Source organism: Falco punctatus (genome assembly GCF_963210335.1).
Source record: "Falco punctatus genome assembly, chromosome: Z".
Lineage (NCBI taxonomy): Eukaryota > Metazoa > Chordata > Aves > Falconiformes > Falconidae > Falco > Falco punctatus.
In genome coordinates, this window is record NC_137586.1 from 4,707,542 (window position 1) to 4,726,151 (window position 18,610).

General features: G+C 40.3%; 1 protein-coding gene across 1 annotated transcript in view; it reads left to right on the forward strand.

The window, feature by feature from the left end:
• The window catches only part of EPG5 (ectopic P-granules 5 autophagy tethering factor), a 60,580-nt gene that overhangs the window by 17,031 nt on the left and 24,939 nt on the right, over nucleotides 1-18,610 (forward strand). Inside the window, exons 12-25 of the mRNA XM_080371825.1 lie at nucleotides 2,858-3,012; nucleotides 3,569-3,709; nucleotides 3,920-4,084; nucleotides 5,298-5,417; nucleotides 6,985-7,244; nucleotides 8,849-8,989; nucleotides 9,724-9,868; nucleotides 10,719-10,916; nucleotides 11,918-12,028; nucleotides 12,766-12,885; nucleotides 14,445-14,611; nucleotides 14,811-15,038; nucleotides 16,854-16,977; nucleotides 17,858-17,999. Coding sequence (XP_080227951.1) covers nucleotides 2,858-3,012; nucleotides 3,569-3,709; nucleotides 3,920-4,084; nucleotides 5,298-5,417; nucleotides 6,985-7,244; nucleotides 8,849-8,989; nucleotides 9,724-9,868; nucleotides 10,719-10,916; nucleotides 11,918-12,028; nucleotides 12,766-12,885; nucleotides 14,445-14,611; nucleotides 14,811-15,038; nucleotides 16,854-16,977; nucleotides 17,858-17,999 — 2,217 coding nt within the window. The remainder of the gene's footprint in view (nucleotides 1-2,857; nucleotides 3,013-3,568; nucleotides 3,710-3,919; nucleotides 4,085-5,297; nucleotides 5,418-6,984; nucleotides 7,245-8,848; nucleotides 8,990-9,723; nucleotides 9,869-10,718; nucleotides 10,917-11,917; nucleotides 12,029-12,765; nucleotides 12,886-14,444; nucleotides 14,612-14,810; nucleotides 15,039-16,853; nucleotides 16,978-17,857; nucleotides 18,000-18,610) is intronic.

Sequence of the window (18,610 nt, forward strand, 5' to 3'; positions counted from 1 at the left end):
GTATGGTGGGTTGCAGCTCTGACAGTAATAAACACTGATTATTTTTTCAAATTTTTTTGGTTTTACATTTTAATCTTTTGTTTTAAAGTCACTGGTATGCTGATGCAGTATATTTTTTGCCTCTTCTCTTCAGTGGGTTATGTCAGCATGATACTATTCTTCACAAATGTCTAGACAGGGAATATCAACCGTTCTTTCAGTGAAATCAGTCTTATCTTCTGAAATAGCTTCTTTTGACTGACACCAACATAATGGTGACTTAATTTTTTGTAATCATACCTTAGAAGACCATGACATTAACCTTCTCCTGGGAGAGAACCTTTTTTAATTGGTTTCCCTTCCCAGATTGTTTGAGCATTTTTGAGTGGTGAATCTACAGGTGGTAGCAAGCCTTGGTAATAGATGGAAGCTTTAGACTTGAGTATATAGAAGTGAGAGCGTAATTATTTTTAAGGGATAGTAGAAATAGCATGATAAAATGGAGCACAGTGGTGGAGCTACACTTACTAGGACAACCTCTGGATTATGAGAACTACCAGATATAACCCGCTGAGGAAATACGGGAAGTCTGGTTACTTGAGGTGTTCTTGAGTGGACCAAATGTTAGTAAACTTACTGTGGTTTTTGCTGACAAGCAATGACTTAGTAGTTTCTTCTTGATGTTTGATACCTGTGGGAGTGTGAGCATGTATATTTAAGTTTTATGAATGTAGGATGAACAGTTTTGTCTTTGCGTCCATTGCAACTGGCAATGAGAACCTGCTGAACAACATTTCTTGTTACGGTTTCTTTACTGCCAGCACCAAATTTGAGGAGCCACTGATTCTTGGGGTCTCTCTAAACTTGTAGTGTCAATTAGATGCACAGAGGAGGAAGGGCAATGGCTCCACTAGCAACTGTGTGGGGAAGATGTCATTGCCTAAATCCTATCACTTCACAGTGAAGCAGAGTCTCTCTTCTTCCCTTTTTCCTTGTCCCCATCCTTCAGTCGATGCTATGGCTTGCTGTGGGTTTGAGGTTGGCATGGGGTCTGCAGTGTGTGGAGCTCACAGATGACCCCAGGTACAGTGATGAAGAGGAGGTGCAGCTGAGGCAGGAAGCTGGAAGATTGCAGAGCTGTGAGTTGCAGCAGAGAAGGTCTTGATGCACATGTGCCCAGCAGCTGACACCAGCCCTCCTCCTTCCTCTTATGGACTTTGTCCTTCACTTTACCTGATCCCATTTTTCTCTTCTGTTCTTCTCCAGCCACCTTCTCTGTTGTTCGCTGGTCTGTGCCTAATGAAACAGACACACACATCATGGTGCTCATCATACAATTGCTGTCATGGTCATCATTTATTACTTGCGTATCCTACGCCTTCCCCACCCTCTGGGTCATTCTGCCTTGCCTTTATATATAGTAATGGTATATTTTGGGTTATTTTCCCTTGTGCATTACCTTAAAAAAATCTCAGACAACAGCAAAACTCAGAGTGCTGTGTAGCTTCTGCTGTAAAGATAGAAGGTAGCATTGGTGAAGGGAGATATCCCCTGTCTGTTTATGGTGTCTTTCAGGAGTGTAGTTTATTTTACTTTATGGAAAACTCTACGTAAATTGCACAATCCTGTACCACACTGATGAGATGTTTGGCTGTACAAATCTGAGCTCGGGTTGAAGTACAGTTGCAAAATTCTTGAAAGCCCTTAAAATAGAATGTAACTTAAGTGGAAGTGTTTAATCACAAGCATGCTGAGCACGTGCCTGTGCAGATTAAGTAGCTAAGTGCCACAATGAGTGCTTTTTTGGTTTATTCAGCTGCTGTAAGGTTGGTGTAAACAGTGTTTACTGGCATGTTATGCTTCAGAAGAAGTAGACCGCTCTCCAAACTGTTTTACAGCTCAAATGCAACTTTCAATGCTTGTTTTGCTGCACAGACTCTTTCAAGTTATTTGGAAGAGAAAAAAAATGTTTTAAGTCCTTTACAGGTTTCCTTGTACTTTTACCTTCCTCTTGTCCCCACCCTGAGGAATGAAATGTTTATTTGCATTTGGCAGTATCTCACTATTGGAATTAAAGAGTAAACCTGCCTTGAATTTGAGTGAAAGCATCTCTTAGCCTTCCTGTCCTGCGCAACTTTGGCTCTCTGTTTTCAGAGGTATTTTCTGAATAAGTGCATTCAATGATTTTTTTTTTTTGTACTGAGTTGGAGAAAATGAAGCTGACCCTTCCTTGTAACTCTTGGACATGATCTAGGCCCAGGGCTAGATGCTTGAAGTATTTTTATTTGTAATTGTCATAGTGATCTCCCCAGTTTAATTGCTGCTTGAGATCATGGTATCTGGAATGGGCAGAGTCTCTCAACTTGATCAAAACCTCTCAGCTGTGCTTGGATGGGCTTAGTTTTAATCTTGTCTTGACTGCTGATTAAAACTAGAATCCTTTCATGTAATTTGGGCTTAATCTGTGGAATTTATTGCTCCAGTATGTAAAGGAAACCAAAACTGTGATAACATTTTTTAAAAAGCAGAGAGATTCAGGCAGTTTTTACTGTGGATGATAAGCATGGTGTACTTAAACCAATATTAAAAATTGAATTCCAGCTGTTCTTGAAGTACTCCTAGCTTTCATTAGTAATTACTAACATATTTACTGAATCGTATGGCGTCGCTGCATATTATGGTGTTTCTTACACCTTATTTTAGAGCAGCTGGTACCAGCCACTTCTGAAGAGAGGATACTAATTTACAAGCCTGCAGTGATAATTCTTCTGTCACTGGTTCCTGCTCTGGGATTGAACTGTGAATAAATGTATAAATGTTGATGATATGTTCTATAATACTCCTTGTATCATGTTTTTTTCATGTGACTTCTTTGTAGACCCAGAGCACCTTGAAAATTTTGAAAAATATCTCAAAACAATGAACTGCTCGGAAGAAATTTATCTGCTCATCACATTTGCTCAGATGGCACAAACCAAACGGGATGATGTTGATGAGGATTTTATCAAAATTGTTGCTCTGGAGATATATGAGGTGAGTAACATTACTGGTCCATTCAGGAAAAGGATGAGTATGCCCTTTTTCTTTCTAACAGGGGAAGATGTGAAACATTCATGGCTTCTACTTTGGAACTAAGAAAGTGCTGCTTGTGAGGTTTATAATCTAGTACCAAGTTAAAATGTCCTGGAGTGCATCTTTTTCTGGGAGAAAGAACAGCTTTTCCGTAGACCAAGCCAGAATGAAACAAATGAACAAAAATATTTTACTTTATTGTTCTCCTGCAGGTCTAGCTTGTAGCTGTGAAATTCCTTGTGTGGTGTGTTTTCTGTTGCAGTGTGTAGTTCTATGGGAGGTTTTTGTGTGTGTGTTGGTGTTGTTCCTATGTTTAGTTTTGGACTTTGTTTTTGGCACTGTGACATAATAATTTCCATATCTTCTAGGGCAATCAGTTTCAGTTTTAATACTGACATTTATCAACTTTATCCGATCACCCAGAGCAATTTGATTCTGTATTTTCCAAAAGATGTTTTATTGTGGTGTCTGTGAAAGTCAGCCATAACCAGTAAATTCTCGCTGCTCATCTTCTCAGGTGTCTTATGTTAGCCTTTCCACAAGAGAGACGTTTTCAAAAGTTGGTCGAGAACTCTTGGGAGCAATTGCCAGCTTCCACACACAGATTATTTCTGTGTTGCTGGATCGAGTTAGAGAGACCATCGAAAAAGTTGGGATGGTAAGTGCTAACGTTCATTGTTTAAAGCAGGTGCCCAGTTAAAACTTAAGGCCATAACAGGCTATAAGATACAGCTTGACATGGATGGATTTTTAAAGATCTCTCCATGTTTGTGGTTTTTTTATATCACTCTTAAAGATAGAAGGGCATAATGGTGATTATTGTTCCATACTGAGTACTGATTAGCCTTTTCGTTTTCTGTCTTCAAAGGTCTCTTTATATTTGTTTAAGGAACTGCCATTGTATCTGTGGAAGCCTACTTCATCTGAGATAGCACTGATTCGTGACTGGTTGTTAAATTACACTCTAACAACAGTGGAGAATAAACTAGCCTGCATTATCCTGGAAGGGCTAAACTGGGGATTCGGTGAGCATGTACGTATTAAAAACAGGAGGCCTGAACCTGGTCTGGCTTTCAGAGCAAAAGTTTTACTGAACTGGGACTCTAATTGAATTTGAAAACGGTCAATTATGTGCTTTTATGTGGTGGCTGTGCACTTGATGGCATAGGATGGGAGCTTCACTGTAACTTTGCAGCATTTTGCCTGAGGATTTGCTTGTGTTGGTTTCTTGTGTTGCTGCAGATGAGATTAAAAGTGGTGTTTAAGCAGGAGTTTCCTCTATGAGCAAGAGGAAACAGCTGACAGGACAATTTTTTTATAGTCACTTGGTTAAGGTATCTGTGGCTGCAAAAAGTCCTTCAAGAAGTGTGTATGAGACTGGTGTGACTGTAGTTTGCAGGCTGGTATCCAGTTATGTTTTTTACAATACAAGAAAACTAATGACTTAAATTAGAGGTTTCAAGGCTCTGAACATTATTTAAATGACTGGAAAATACTCCATAGAGTGGGTTAAGAGCTCCATCAGTTCAGAACCAGTGGAGGGTGAATGCTTTTTCAGAGAGAAACAGAAATAGATTGGGGGGGGAAAATCCTGTTGCCTGAGTTCAGTGATCAGTTTTAGCATTGTAATCTGTGCTATTGGTTGTACTGAAGTCTTTGCTGTGCTTGATCCTTGTTCATGAAGATTGCCTCACTTTTTCTCCCTCTTTCATGATGACATGTGAAAATAAAGGAATGGTAGGGAAAATGAGCTGTGAGGTCTTTGCTGTGCAATGACCGTCATGTCTGTACCCTTTGATATGGGGAAAAATAGTCCTTTAATGTGGCAGCTGGTAAGAAGAATTACTGTGTTTTGATGCCAAAAAACCCCGTAATATGTTTTTTTTGGTTTTATTTTGTTTTTGAGGGCAAGATTTCCAGTGTCTGTACTATGTAATTTAAAATGCCAGCTATGGAACTTGGGGTTGATTGCTATAAATTCAGAAAATGCACATGAGAAGTCATTATGGTCATCCTTTTCTGGAAGTAATCTAACAGTTGAGCTTTGTATTGCCCGGGCTGAGCTCATTAGTTTTCAATGGTGGGCTAAAACTTTTCTTACTGGCCAAGATTTTGCCTAGGTATTATCATATTTAATGTTTTTCTGGCTGTTCAAATTAAGATTTATTTCTCTGTAGTGCAAGTCAGTAATGTAGAGACCTTTTAAATGAGGCAAAGTTTTGTGATGTGATTCTTCTTTTGAGCAGGATGCTCTTCATCTGGATGCAGCTGTCCATTCTGAAGTTGCATTGATGGTCCTGGAAGCATACCAGAAATATCTCTCCCAGAAGCCATATACTGGGCTGCTTTCTGAAAGCATAAAACAGGTATTCCTCCTTCAGAGCTACAGAGTTTACTTTATTGACACTGATAGACAGGAAAAACTGCAGGCCAAGCCCCGTTTTTTTTTTACTTTTTAAAAGCTATGCTATCTTGATACTACTAGAACATAATATATCAACTCTTAGTATTCTTGTACCCACAGAGCTATTTGAAACATAATGTTATACTTATATTGAACATCTATATGAGAAATAGACATTTTAAATTTGACCTTCTTGTAGGTTTGCATTATTGTCCAGCCTGTAGTTGCATAGTTGCCAGCTGTTCTTCCAAAGCATCCTTTACTCATGCAGAGTTGGCCAGTACTTGCTTAATGAAAGACTGCTTATTATTACTGGTGAACGTAAGAGACATCCTTCCTGTGTCTCCAGCTCTTAGGCTTACCTTATTTGAAGACTCCAGTATTAATCTCTTTAGAACTTCTCAGCAGTGATCAGTGCTGTGTTACTTGACCACCCTACAGACATTTATTATATTGATTTTACTGCACACTAGTGCCTGAAGAGAGTATGGCTCCAAGTTACAGGAGGGGAATGGAAGAATAGAAGGATCAAGATTAAAAATCCCATATTTGGATATTCAATCCAAGATGCTTCTGTTTATTTTTTCAGAGCTTTTAGCGTTGTGCTATGCTTTATTTTTCAGTATTTCTTGTACAGTGCTTTCTCCTCCCCTCCTCCCCTGTGCTTTTTCCCCCAGTCTTTTCTTCCAACACTCTGCATGTTCCTTATTGTCTCTGCTCTTTTTTGACTTGCTTCTCTGCACTACCTAATCATGGTTTGTTTTGTGCCAGCTAGATGGGTTTTTTTAAGCCTGTCTCAGCCTTGACTGGCACTTGTATTAGTGATTCTGTCCTGACTTGCATAAGCTTGTAACTCTAACTTGAGAGAAAATAATGCTTAGGTTCTTGTACCACTGCTCAGAGAGGATGAAATATCTTAATTGTTCCCCCCCTGGCTCTGCAATTTACACTGTCTGTCAGAGCATGTACAATATTTTTTTCCCAGAGATTTATAGTTCCTTCTGATCTAGAGAGGGTCTTCACTGCAATGGACACGTGTACGTAGTGCAGAGACTGCTGTCCACATCACAGTCTTCCTAAGGAGAGGCTGACTGATTTTAGGCTTTTTATTGACAGATGTTATTTTTGTCTATATATTTTTTTATTTTTCCTTTGATAGCAGTCTTAAACTTTACTGAAGGTTGAGTGTGGCACTTTCGTTTCATAAATTTCATAAAAATAAAATTTAATCTGAGACCAGTATCTAGCTTGGAAAACTTCAGGCAAACAGTATAAATTGATAGCCTTTACCAGAAGAGACTGGGGTGGTGGTGGTGAGGTGAGGTGGAAATGAAGGCCATAGAAACATAGACTTGATAAACTTAATTGGTGGTGCTACATGGCGTGTCTGAAAATCAACTACTGTTGCTCTGATCTTGTGTCATGGTGTTGTGATAGAAGAGGAAACTCATCCAAGCTGACCCAAATCCTAGATGTGCTGTGGTATGGTTGTGCTTCCTCTCATTTCTGTTCCCATTGCTTTGTTCCAGGTCTCCTACTTAGCCAGCATTGTTCGATATGGAGAAACACCAGAGACTTCCTTTAATCAGTGGGCATGGGGTTTGATTTTGAGGTTAAAGCTTCACAGAAATGACTGCAGCATGAAGCACGGCTGGCTTGCAGTCCTTGTGTCTGACAATGTGCTCGACATGACGGAGTCGGTTGTGCTTCACCCTCTCCTGAAGGCTGTTAAAGCAGACATCCCTATTGGCTGTTATCTGGCTCTGGCAATGACCACGCTAGGTCACAGGTAAGTGTGCTTTTTCGTGTTTGCCTTGGATGGACGGCCCCAGTGGCTGAGCAGCATACGTAATGATGAATTGAGGGTTATTAATGACTTTATGCATGTTTAAAGAATAAAGGACTTCTGATGCAAGGGGTTGAGCAGTCTTTCAGGGACTGTAGTTGCAAGCAACATGCCTTTTCCTTTGACTTGCTAATACTGTTTTTTGCCTTCTGCATGTTAGGGTCAAAATAGTAATTAGAAATAATATTAAAACTGAGGGTTTAGTGTGACTGCTACGGACAGGAATAACCTTTAACCACACTTATTGAGAGGATTGTTCTACAGGTAACTTTTTTAAGCAGGGATGCAGCAGAGCATTCAGAACATAGTGAGGAGGGAAAACAACTTATGCTTGTAATGATAGAGAGCTTTATAACCTTAATACTGAACCTCCTAGTCCTGGCTGTGTTCCAACACAGGCTTTTCCAGTGTTTTAAGCTGGTTTGTAGGTAGGGCTTTTGAACTTAATCAAATGTACTAGTTGATTAAGGTGCAGAGCCATGGATAGGTTAATTGGTCTCTCCCAGGTCTATTTTCCCTGAATCTGATCTTTTTAATTATCTCTTCTCTATTAAAACTTTTCACAGAATTATTTGCTGCATGTGATGTTGCGTTATGCTTTAATGAGAAACTGTCTTGGCTTTTTTCTCCTTCCCCAAGCCATTGCTTGATGCTAAGGTTGTGCCATAGATCCATAGGTGCTTCTTCAAAACACTAGACTAGTTTGAGGCTGATACAAAGGTATTGTATTTTGAGAGTAGGAATTTTTACATGACTTTGAGCATGGAAAGAAAATGTTATGGGTGTTGGGTTTTTTTAGTGGTCCCCCCCTGCCACTCTGCAACACTGACTAATATTTACCACATGCAGAAGTGTGAGGTCAGTTATGTTAATGTGCAGGAGAACCAAGTGATGGTTGGTTCTCTGTGCTGGTGACAATACAATATTTCATTTTCATGATCTCAGAATAGACATGGGATTAATTTTTTTTACATCTTTTCCTAGCATGCAACTCTTCTCATTTAGCAAAACTTGATGCAGAGCACAACTAAGTTGCCGTGGTGATTTTTCTGGACAGTGAAGGTAGGGTTAATCTCAGCTGACTGCAGATGGCTAAGTACCTACTGTAAGGAAACCCTTTGAGCTCTGTCTAGATAAGAAAGATGTCCAGAGCATCATCTGTCCTGATGACATGCCAAAGCTAGAAAATAGGAAACTCCTTCTCTAGGTTCTTGCTTTGTCTGGAGAGGGAGGCTCATTGGCCAGGTTAAGCAATAACACTGAGCTTTAAATTGATTGAAACTTGATGAAGACCCTCATTTTCAGTAATTTTTGGAAGACAGGACACAAACTCTCAGAAGGTTAGCAAATACTTACCAAATCTGTCAGCAATTGAATGACTCCTACAGCTGAAGAAAGAACTCTGTATTTAGCTGTTTAGGATTTCAAAGATTAAGTGTAAAGATACGGATGTCTTTGCATCTCAGTTCACATAAAAATCAACACCCTATTTCCCTTTCTACTGATAGTCATTGTGGTTTTCTTTCTTTCTTATTTTGTCTTTACAGCATTGAGAAGTTCTGTGCTGAAGGGATCCGTCTGTTGGGTGTGCTCGTCCAGTCTAGATATCTGAGAACAGTGGTCCATGTGCTGGATAAAATTTTACCCTTATTTTATTCTTGCCAGTATTACCTCCTGAAGAATGAACAGTAAGCATTATATGTTCCTAATACATTTATGGATAAAGAACAACGAAAGTTAATCTTAACTGTTAAACTTGTCAGGCTTCGTTCTGGATTTTGCATCCAGTGAGAATGTGATACATGATGGGGAAGTACATCTGGTTTCCTTGCAGAGTTATATTTTGATGTTGACTCTGGCTGAGGAAGTAGTTGAAGTGTGTCCTGACATCATATGTACATATGTACAATTGTCGCTGATGCTGTGTCACAGAAGTGGTCTTCAGACAACTGTATTTGCAAGTAGCTGTTGTGTTTAGATGGGTGAGAAAGTGACACAGTAAAATGATATTGCCTGCTTGTCTACTGGGTAAGTTGGGCAGCTGGCTGGGAGCTTTCTCAGATGCTGGACCTCAGCTCTCTGTCATGGTCAATTAATAGTGTGGTCTCTGGGGGCTTTTGACTTCAACCACCTGCCGGTCTCCCAAACAACTCCCGGGCCAGATTTGGGTGCTGATGTTGATCAAGAATTGTATTCAGTCCGGATGAGCTGCCATGAATTAGTCTGCCATGAACTACTCACACTGCCTATAAATTGGTTAAAATGAAGTAATTAAATCTACAGTATGGCTGTGAATTAAAGTCCTTGTATATTGGTGTCACCAGTGCCGCTGAGCTGGTTTTAAATACTCTAGAAGCAGGCTTGCTTTCTATTATGCAGTAAGAGAAATTTTAGAATTACTTTAATTTGTTGACATCCCTAGGTTTTTATCTTATGTCCGACTGTTCCTTCATCTGGATAGTGGAGTCCCTCAAGGCATGACCCTGCAGGTTACCCACAAAGTTACACAGCACTTGACAGGAGTGAGCTATGGAGAAAATGTTAAGCTGCTCAGTAGTATGATACAGGTAAGAAGACCATACAAAAAAAATAGGGGGGGGGGGCAAAGTTTTCTTTTAAAAACAGGTAGGCTTTTTTGACCGAGTTAGCGTTTAAGCTTAGCAAGGATACTGAATCTGGCTTTTCTGCAGCCACAGAATACCCTTCATCAAGCATGAATAGCTGGATTTGTTTTCCTGAAATACTTCTGCTTAAACTTGCCTAAATCTGGCAACTCTTGTGACACTGGATGTAACAACAATATGTGCTTTCCAGGCTTCTTGGAAAACTTATTTTCTAATGCCAGGTCAAAACTGCCTAAAAAGGGAATGTTGATATGCAGTGCTACTTTCTTGCTTGTGTTAGTTGAGGAATGCAACAGATACGTTAATGTTTGAAAGCTTTGCTTTTGTCCATTAATTTATGGCTGGGGTATGATAAAATGTTCCTATGTTAAGGAATGGTAGTATTTTTTGCTAATTGCAAAGAGGTCAAGAGTCAAGGCCTGCTAATGTTAGACAGGGTTAAGGACTAAAGGAAAACCGACCTGCTCTGGGAAGTCCTTTTGCAAGAACATCAGGCTGTGCTACAGAAATAGGTGCCATTTATGTCTGCAGGTCACAGGGGTCCCGCTTACGACTTTTGCATCTGTGTTTGCTGATTGCGCAAGATGCTCGGCTCTCCAGGCTGCAGAATCTGCAAAAGTTTGGAGTTTGGAGATGACAAGGCTGTTTTACATGGGTGTAGAGAGTATTGTTATGAATTATTTATTTAAAGGATAGGCCCATAGCCTTATGCAAGTTAAACACTTACCAATAAATTCTTAAACTTCAATTGAAGCTGCAGTCTCTTGAGTAATTTTACCGTTCAATTTGGCAGACTCACATTTTCCTAAGTGACCAGCCAAATGGAGTGGGGCCGGCTGCAGTACTGGAGTTCTGGGCTCAGCTCCTCACCAGCCAGCAGCTGTGGCACAGGGACCAGGCAACACTCTTCTTGCTGGATGACTTGTGTAAAGCTGCTTTTCAGTACAGTCAGGAGGACTGTATACAAAAGCTGCTTTACCAACAACATAAGGTAAATGGGTGTGGTATATTGGTCTGGTTATTGAATAAATAATCAGTTGTGTTACTCATTCTAATTTTGGTGTGAATGTATCTTCCTGAAATGTAACAAGAACATTTGTGATGCTGAGTGATAATGGGGTTGTCTGATCTCTTTCTGAGTAGGTCCAAGAGTAATGAAATGTCTAATATTTCAATAATCATTATTATTAAAACCTATTTGGAACACAGGTTTCATTCATATGAGTTCTATCGTAGTATTTTGTTGGAAGAAGGGTTCGCCGGAGTCAAGGAGACGCTCAATATGAGTTATGCATTCTGCTCACCTTTATTAGTTTCTAACACTACTTACATAGAACCGATACACATGCATATTCGTAAAGCAGAAATAGAATTGTTTAGTAGTCTCTAAACGCGCGCGGTTCTCACACCCCCAATTATCATGACTGAAATAAGCATTCTATCCATGTAGCTAATTGTGTTGCTGTGCTTCAGCCTTGTAGTTTGTTACTCCCTATTTTCCCATATGGTCCCTGTCTCTCTTGGCCCTGCACCTGCTTTCCCAGCAGCTGTATCTTGTTACAGCCACGGCCTGTTGGCACAACATAGTCACTTGGTCTCAGGATTCAAGAGTAGCTCAAGGCTACCTTTCTTGTTGCCTTCAGCACAGCAACTTCAGCACAACTCTGATTGCAGGCCTACTCTGACACCAGGGCTGGGTTGTGCAGGTCTTCAGAGATTCTAAAGCCATGCTTCTGCAGCCATTCTTCTGCAGTATTTTCTGGTTTTAGCATTTCAAATGTTTGATAGCGTGTTTAGCACAAAAACAGAGTTTCTTCTCCTGAAAAGACCAGCACTGTCACTGTAACAATCTATAAGCAGGCATTTCAGTGCTAGCTGGCTGAGCTGAAGTTGGGAAGTAGCAACACGAGGCAAAAAGGAACCTGGGTGAAGGCTGAGTGACATACCTGTAGCCTGTAAATCATCCCCCAAATGTTTTCTGTTTCCATGCAGAATGCTTTGGGCTATCGTTGTGACAAAGGTCTGCTGTCTTCGCTTGTCAGCTGGATCGTGGCAAGCAATGTGACTCCTTCCTTTGTTGAGGGCAATGCCAATTCCTCACAGGTAAGTGGCACGATGATGATGTATGAACAGCGCTGGGATAAGCAATAAACAGGTGTCTAGGTGGCTTTTGTCTTCCTGCTTTGGCAGGTTTTTGCAGATTTTCTCTTGTTCCCTATTCCTTCCTATCCCGGTGTTTGTGTGTTTTCTTGTGATAAAATCCTAATGTAGCTGATCAGAATGTTGTGCCTTTATTACGCTAAGGGGAACATGGACATTTTGCACAGAGGGTTTGTCTGATCTGTGTCCAAGAATTTATATAATAGGATTTGTTAATTCAGATTTTTTAATCTTCAATTGTTCTCAGTATATTTAATGAGAGAAAGTACGTGAAGCCTGACTTTCTATTAGATCAGTCTCTGGTAAATATTTTGAATACTAGTTGCTTTCTGTATGCTTAAGAAAGTTCCTCATTTGAGCAAAAAGGAAAAAAACCTGCAGTACCTCAACTGCAGATGTGTAGTGCCAGGTGGGAGAGAGGAGATCTTATTTTACTGGGTTTGAGTAGGTTGTTGCCTCCAGAACTCTATGGTTTCCTCCTTCTTTCCCAAGATTTTACAAAATAAAGGAGAATTTTTAAAGTAGATAAGAAGGAAACTGTTTTCGTGTGTGGTATGGGCTTCTTTTGCAGCTTGGTAACGAGAATCTGGCAGAGACATATTCCTCTTAAGAAAACAGCAAGCTTCTTGATCCTACCCTTGTCACTTTATCAGTGTTTCTGTTGTTACTGTGTTGCACAGGTCTGGTTTTCATGGATGGTGTTAAATACGGAGTCAATATTTGAAGAAGATTCACAGCTTCGCAGAGTTGTGGAGCAGGAGTTGGTCATTAATGCTTTAACTCCTGATCAAGCTTTGAAGGTGAGAGAACTGTTCATCTGCTTTTGTTGGAGAGAACTACTGGAGAAGTGTTCTCTTGTATTGTTTGAGTTTGATCTTACATAGTTTTTTAACCCAGGATAAAAGCATAACTACTGCTTTATCTGGCTTTCCAGGAGAAAGTATACCTCAGGGTAGTTTTCCTTTACATTTTGAGTTGAACATTTTGAAACTACTGTGCAAATATCTGCTTTTTTAGTATATCATTATTTACAGAAAACTTCACTAGTTAGTGCTCTTGTATGATTTTCTGGGTCATCTGAATGCCTCACTGTCTTCAGTGGATTTTATACCACTGAGATAATGCAGATACTCTTATTTTACCGCTGGGAAAATGTGCCTACATTTCAAAGAACGTTCTAAGATCATTTAAATTTTGCAGAAGACTGGACTTCTCTCTGTATTTGCTGAATTATTTTTCAAGGCTTTCGGCACTACTTAGGTCTCTCTCTTAAAAAGGCACTTAGTCAGGTGTGTTTTAAGCCTTGTTGGAGCATTTTCTAGGTTCTTTGCCCAAATTCAGTTAGAAATTCTGGAATGAAGCAAGTGGAAACCAAAGATGTCTAGAGTCAAAGTGTAACTTTTGGCCAATCCTTCATTGCAGCTGTTACAGTATGTTTTAATGAGGAAGGTGGTCTGGAAGCTCTATGGAAATAGGTTTGCCTGGGCTGTGTCCAGACTGGTAATGTCTTGCATCCTTGGAGGCTAGTCTGGAGAATGTTTTTGCCTTGGCTTGTACGCCTTCATTTAGCTGGAAAACAATGAGATGGTATGTGGTTAGTGTGTGGGAGAGGGTGCTGAGGGTTCTAGAGGTCTAGTGAGGGGACTGAGGTACTGCCAGGGTCTGTGCTGAGACCTGGGAACTCGGAAAAGCCTCTTGTTCCCCTGCTTCAGGCACAATCTGTGGAAGCTTGATGTGTGACTTCTTAATGATTTAGTGGGTCTGTGGAGTAGTGTTCTGTGTTGCTAACATGGCATGCTGCTGCTCATACATTGCTTTGCCTTTGTCTGCTTTTGCAAAAGGAAGTTTTTTTTTTCCTTATGTATTCTCTCTTCACATTACTTATGTTTTAGATTTTTCACTAGGGCTGTATGTAATGTAGTCTTGGAAAAAGCTAAAAGTAACGCTATAGAATTCTGTGTTCTCATATGGCTTAAGACTTATTTTTTGCTGGTTGGAACATGCAGTGTGCTTTGCTGTTGCTGCTTTGTTCTCTGACATCACTGGTCTTGTGGGAGTCTATCAGGAACACCTTAACTCTGTGAGGGAGAATGGCAATTAACTGTAATTAATACCAATGGTCCATATGTTGGCCTTGCCTCACAGAAGTGTCATGCTGTTTTTTTTAAGCATCAGAGGTGTAGCGCTGCTGTCTAACAGCTGTCCAGCATAACCATGAGCTGGGCAGCTCTTCCTCTAAGGCCTGTAATGTTTCTGAAGTTTTCTTCTTTGTAGTTGTGTTAATCTGTTAAGTTAACCTGTGAGAACTTGTTACAGGGAACTGCAGCAGAACACTTGTCTGAAAATGTTCTTTCTGCAGAAAGCACAGACCCAGCTGAAGCTGGCCATTGTGCCTTCCCTTCAGAGGCTGATGATTTACCGCTGGGCTCACCAGGCCCTTGCTACCCCCGCTGATCACCCTCTCATGCCGCTAATCTGGCAGAAGTTCTTCTTCCTTTACCTTCACCGACCAGGACCGCAGTATGGGTGAGTGTGATCATAAGGGTTCTAGTACATTAGCAAGCACTAGTAAGTTTGCACTGCAGGTGAGACTAAGTGCTTCACACTAAGGCTGCACCTGAAAGCAGTGGGTACCAGCAGCTGCTTTACAGAATGGATTTATTTGCAGAGATGCTCATTTGACACTTGCAACAAGGCTTTGTTGTGCTTTTTTGTTCATTTTTAGATTACCTGTAGATGGCTGTATTGGAAGACGTTTTTTCCAGAGTGCAACTCATGTTAACTTACTAAATGAAATGAAGCAGCGCTTAACAGAGGTAGCAGACTTCCACCACGCTGCCAGTAAAGCACTAAGAGTGGAGAGTCCCACAGAGGGCAGTGACAGATCACCAGAGAAGGCAAGCTGCTCACCAGATTACCTGACTTCACCAGAACTGCATAAGGAACTTGTCAGGTAAAAAAGTCTGCCCGGTTCAGTCTTACTTAGTGCAACTACTAAAGCACAGCCTTAGCTGTGGGAGATGCGAAGCTTGGCTGACCTGGATGTACCGCAGGCAGTTGTTACATGCATAGCTGGGGTCAAATCCATTCGACTGTTGACTCAACTTGTTTTGTTTGAGAGGGTGATGATTTTACTGCTAAAAATAAAACATTGTTGATAGAGTTGTTGCTCCCCTTAGAGAGCTTTGCTTTTTAATTAATTATATTCCCATGATGGTAAAATACTTGTTGTTTAGACATGCCTGGTGAGTATGTACATCATTAGCTATAAGTGTGAAATGCTCCTTTGTGTGTATACACCTGTTTATCACAAACCAGGGTCAAAATTTATGTCTGAGTAAGATTACTTCATCAGGGAGTTTACTGGGGACTTCAACACACGAGTCCGTTGGTGTGGCTTACCCCGTTAACATGTTAAAGTTGAGTTGTGACAAGTGGTCTCTGTGCCAGCTAGAAAGTGATACCAAAGCTTAACCAAAATGTTAGCCCAAAACTGTTTCCTTGTCTTGGAATAGACTGAGGAGACGGGCATGGTCACTCACCGCGACTCAGCTGGTGAGCGCTCACTTGTGTAAGGGGTGATAACTTAAGAGCTTCGTATTTCATGCACACTGAAACTGTCACTATGCTTTTCAGAAGTCCGTGATTCTGTTACGTGGAGGCTTATGGTCTGAGAAGTCTACCTTAAATGTTTGCAGTATTACAGTATTTACATATTCCCAGAAACTAGTTGAAAGGATTCTTTGAAAAGAGTCCTTCATTCAGAGGGTTTGGGCGCGTGGGTTCTGAGCTTAAGTTCTTCCCACCCCAGCAATCAGTAGGCGCTGTACAAACAAACAAGGGACATCATACATCCTCCCTGGTCATTTGTGGAAAAATTACCCAGAGATGCTCACTGGGTGAAACTTGATTAATATTGTCAATCTTTCATTTCAAAGGAGTTCCCCACTCCAACATAAAACCAGACTGTTCTACAGCCAAGTAAATATTATGCTTGGGAAGTTTAATGACCACTTAGACAGGAGGGAAAATGTTCGTAGAGTTCATGACGTCTGACTCCTGGAACTAGACTACTTCCATTTTTTTCACTAATGACACTATACAGAAAACAGCAGTTTGCTTGTGGTATTTAATACCACAGTGTGAAGATTTAGTGGCATTCTAGTTCTTGTCAGGAAAGCTTGAATGGTATGATCATAGAAAGGGTACCACTCAGTAGAACAATGCCAGTTGAAGAAAGAGGTATATTTATATTCAAGTACAGTGTTAACAGAGAAGGAAATGAGAATCACCTAGCCATGAATTAGTCTGAAAGGAAATTAAAAGATGTAACTTGGCTCAGGTTTGGCCTTTTGTAGCAGAAACTCTAGAGAAGTCATGGGGTAGGAAGCCAGACTTGCTCAAATGTACTGATTTTTCTTTTGGTCTTTTGAATGGGGTTGAGGTTGAGATTCCCTGACATGAGAGACTATTCCAGTCCTGTGTCATGTGCTAATTTGCACAAATGTTTTCCTTTTCAGAATTTGTCCTGATGTTCTTTGTTATTGCCCCTCATGTTTTCCTAAATAACTTCTTTCCACTGATGGTCTTTGACACTTGCTGACTTGCTAGTCACAAGGCATCTGAAACACCTATGTTTTGAGCCTTGTCACCCTGTGGCATTATTTATTGCCTTAACTCTGAACCCCAGAATGAGACTGCTGTGTAATACTTGCTCTGCAGACAAAGTTCATTGTTGTGTGTTTTTCCTTTTTTGTTTTCTTCTCAGGCTTTGTAACACTTTTATTCTGTGGTTGGAAGAAGAGAGTTTCCAGGAAGGAGACGCATACATTCCTTCTTTACCGAAGCAGTATGATGCACATAGACTGGCTAAAGTCATGCAGAATCAACAGGTGAAGTGCTAATGGCACTGGCAATCTGGGATCCAAAATTCATGTCTCTTGTTAAAATGGGTCCTCCAAAGTAGTGAGAGACTTGGTGTCACTGGTCTTTAATATGCATACAGCATGTACGGTATCTTCACAGCTCTAATTTTTTTCCTAAAAATCCTGTGCAGTCCTAAACCGCCTGCCTTTATATTTGAGAAACATATTGAGAAATAGTGAGTAGATTTTTTGCATGTCTTAATGAGAACACAGTACTTATTCTGTACTCTTCTGTAATTCTTGCTGTATTCTAAGAAAATTTTACTGAAGTTTGAACTTTAAATGCCAAAAGACTGGAAACTGAAATCTCATACTGGTAGTCTGTAATGTGTCAGGTTCAAATATAAACGAATGGGTGAGAAGTGTGTAGTATTCTGTGCAGTAAGCCCAAAGAGTTAGTATAATTAAACCCCTGTGAGAGGGGAGATTTTGAAAGGGCATTTCCTCATGCCTGCTTAGTTTTTATTCCTTCAGTATATGTGACTACTGGAGATGGCAGCCTGCTTTAGCCTGACTACAGTTAATCATGCCACGATGTTTGGACTATCTTTGTTTCATCTGTTTTAATCATCTGTACCCTTTCTCTCTTATTTGTTAGAAATTATGCCGTATGTGCCTGTCAGATTTCTTCTGTCACGAATACTTTTCAGTAGCTTATCTGTATATGTGATTGTAATTCTCCAGCTCTTCAGTATACTTTTTTTCACCTAGTAATATTTTCCCTATGACTTAAACCTGCAGGGCCTACTTTTATGTGCTTATTTGAGTTCCCCAGCTACTAGAATGGATGTATAGTATATGGTACTGACTAAAATGGGAATGATAATGTAATTCTTTTGTGCTTCAGGATTTGTGGATGGAGTATGTCAATGTTGAACTTATACACCATGAGTTTCAGGAAGCTCTAAAGCTTTGGTTTCGAGTTCAGCTTGAATCGCATACAATCTGTATTTCTACAGGGCGAACAGATTTCACCAACCCTTTTTTAGGTAAGAGATAAGAATAGTTAGTGGAACTGGGCCAGAAAGAATGATTAGCATGTTGATGCCCTGGTTTCTTCAGGAACCTAATGATGTCTGGGAATAAAGGTGATAACGTAGTCTGTTTTCCATGGGTGTAGTATTTGCATGAAGTTTCAGTGGTGTTCTCACTAAGATGCTCACGCAAGAAGCTAGCATTGATGATTTTGGCGTAGTTTGCCACATCATAGAACAGCAGGACATGTTGTACCTAGAGCTTTGTGGGTGAGCACCCTAAAGATTCCTCTGCACAGAGCATGCTCCAGACAGGCTGAATTTTTGCAAAGTTTAGGTAAACAGCTGTAAGCAAAGGCAAAAACTACTGTGACTGAAAACAGAAAGGTTCTCTCATTTGTGTGGATTTTTTTGTTTTGCTGTTATTCCCAATACATTTCCCTGGAATTTTGGCATCGTGAAAGCATTTATTCTAGCACAGAAGGGGATAATAGTCATGGTAGGGATATTAATTAGGAATATTAAGGATATGGAGAGATTGGATTTTTCTGAGGACTGATTAAAAAAGGGGAGGGAGGGAACAGAAGGAAATTGGAATAGTTTCCTATGTGTGTTGGCACTGTTTG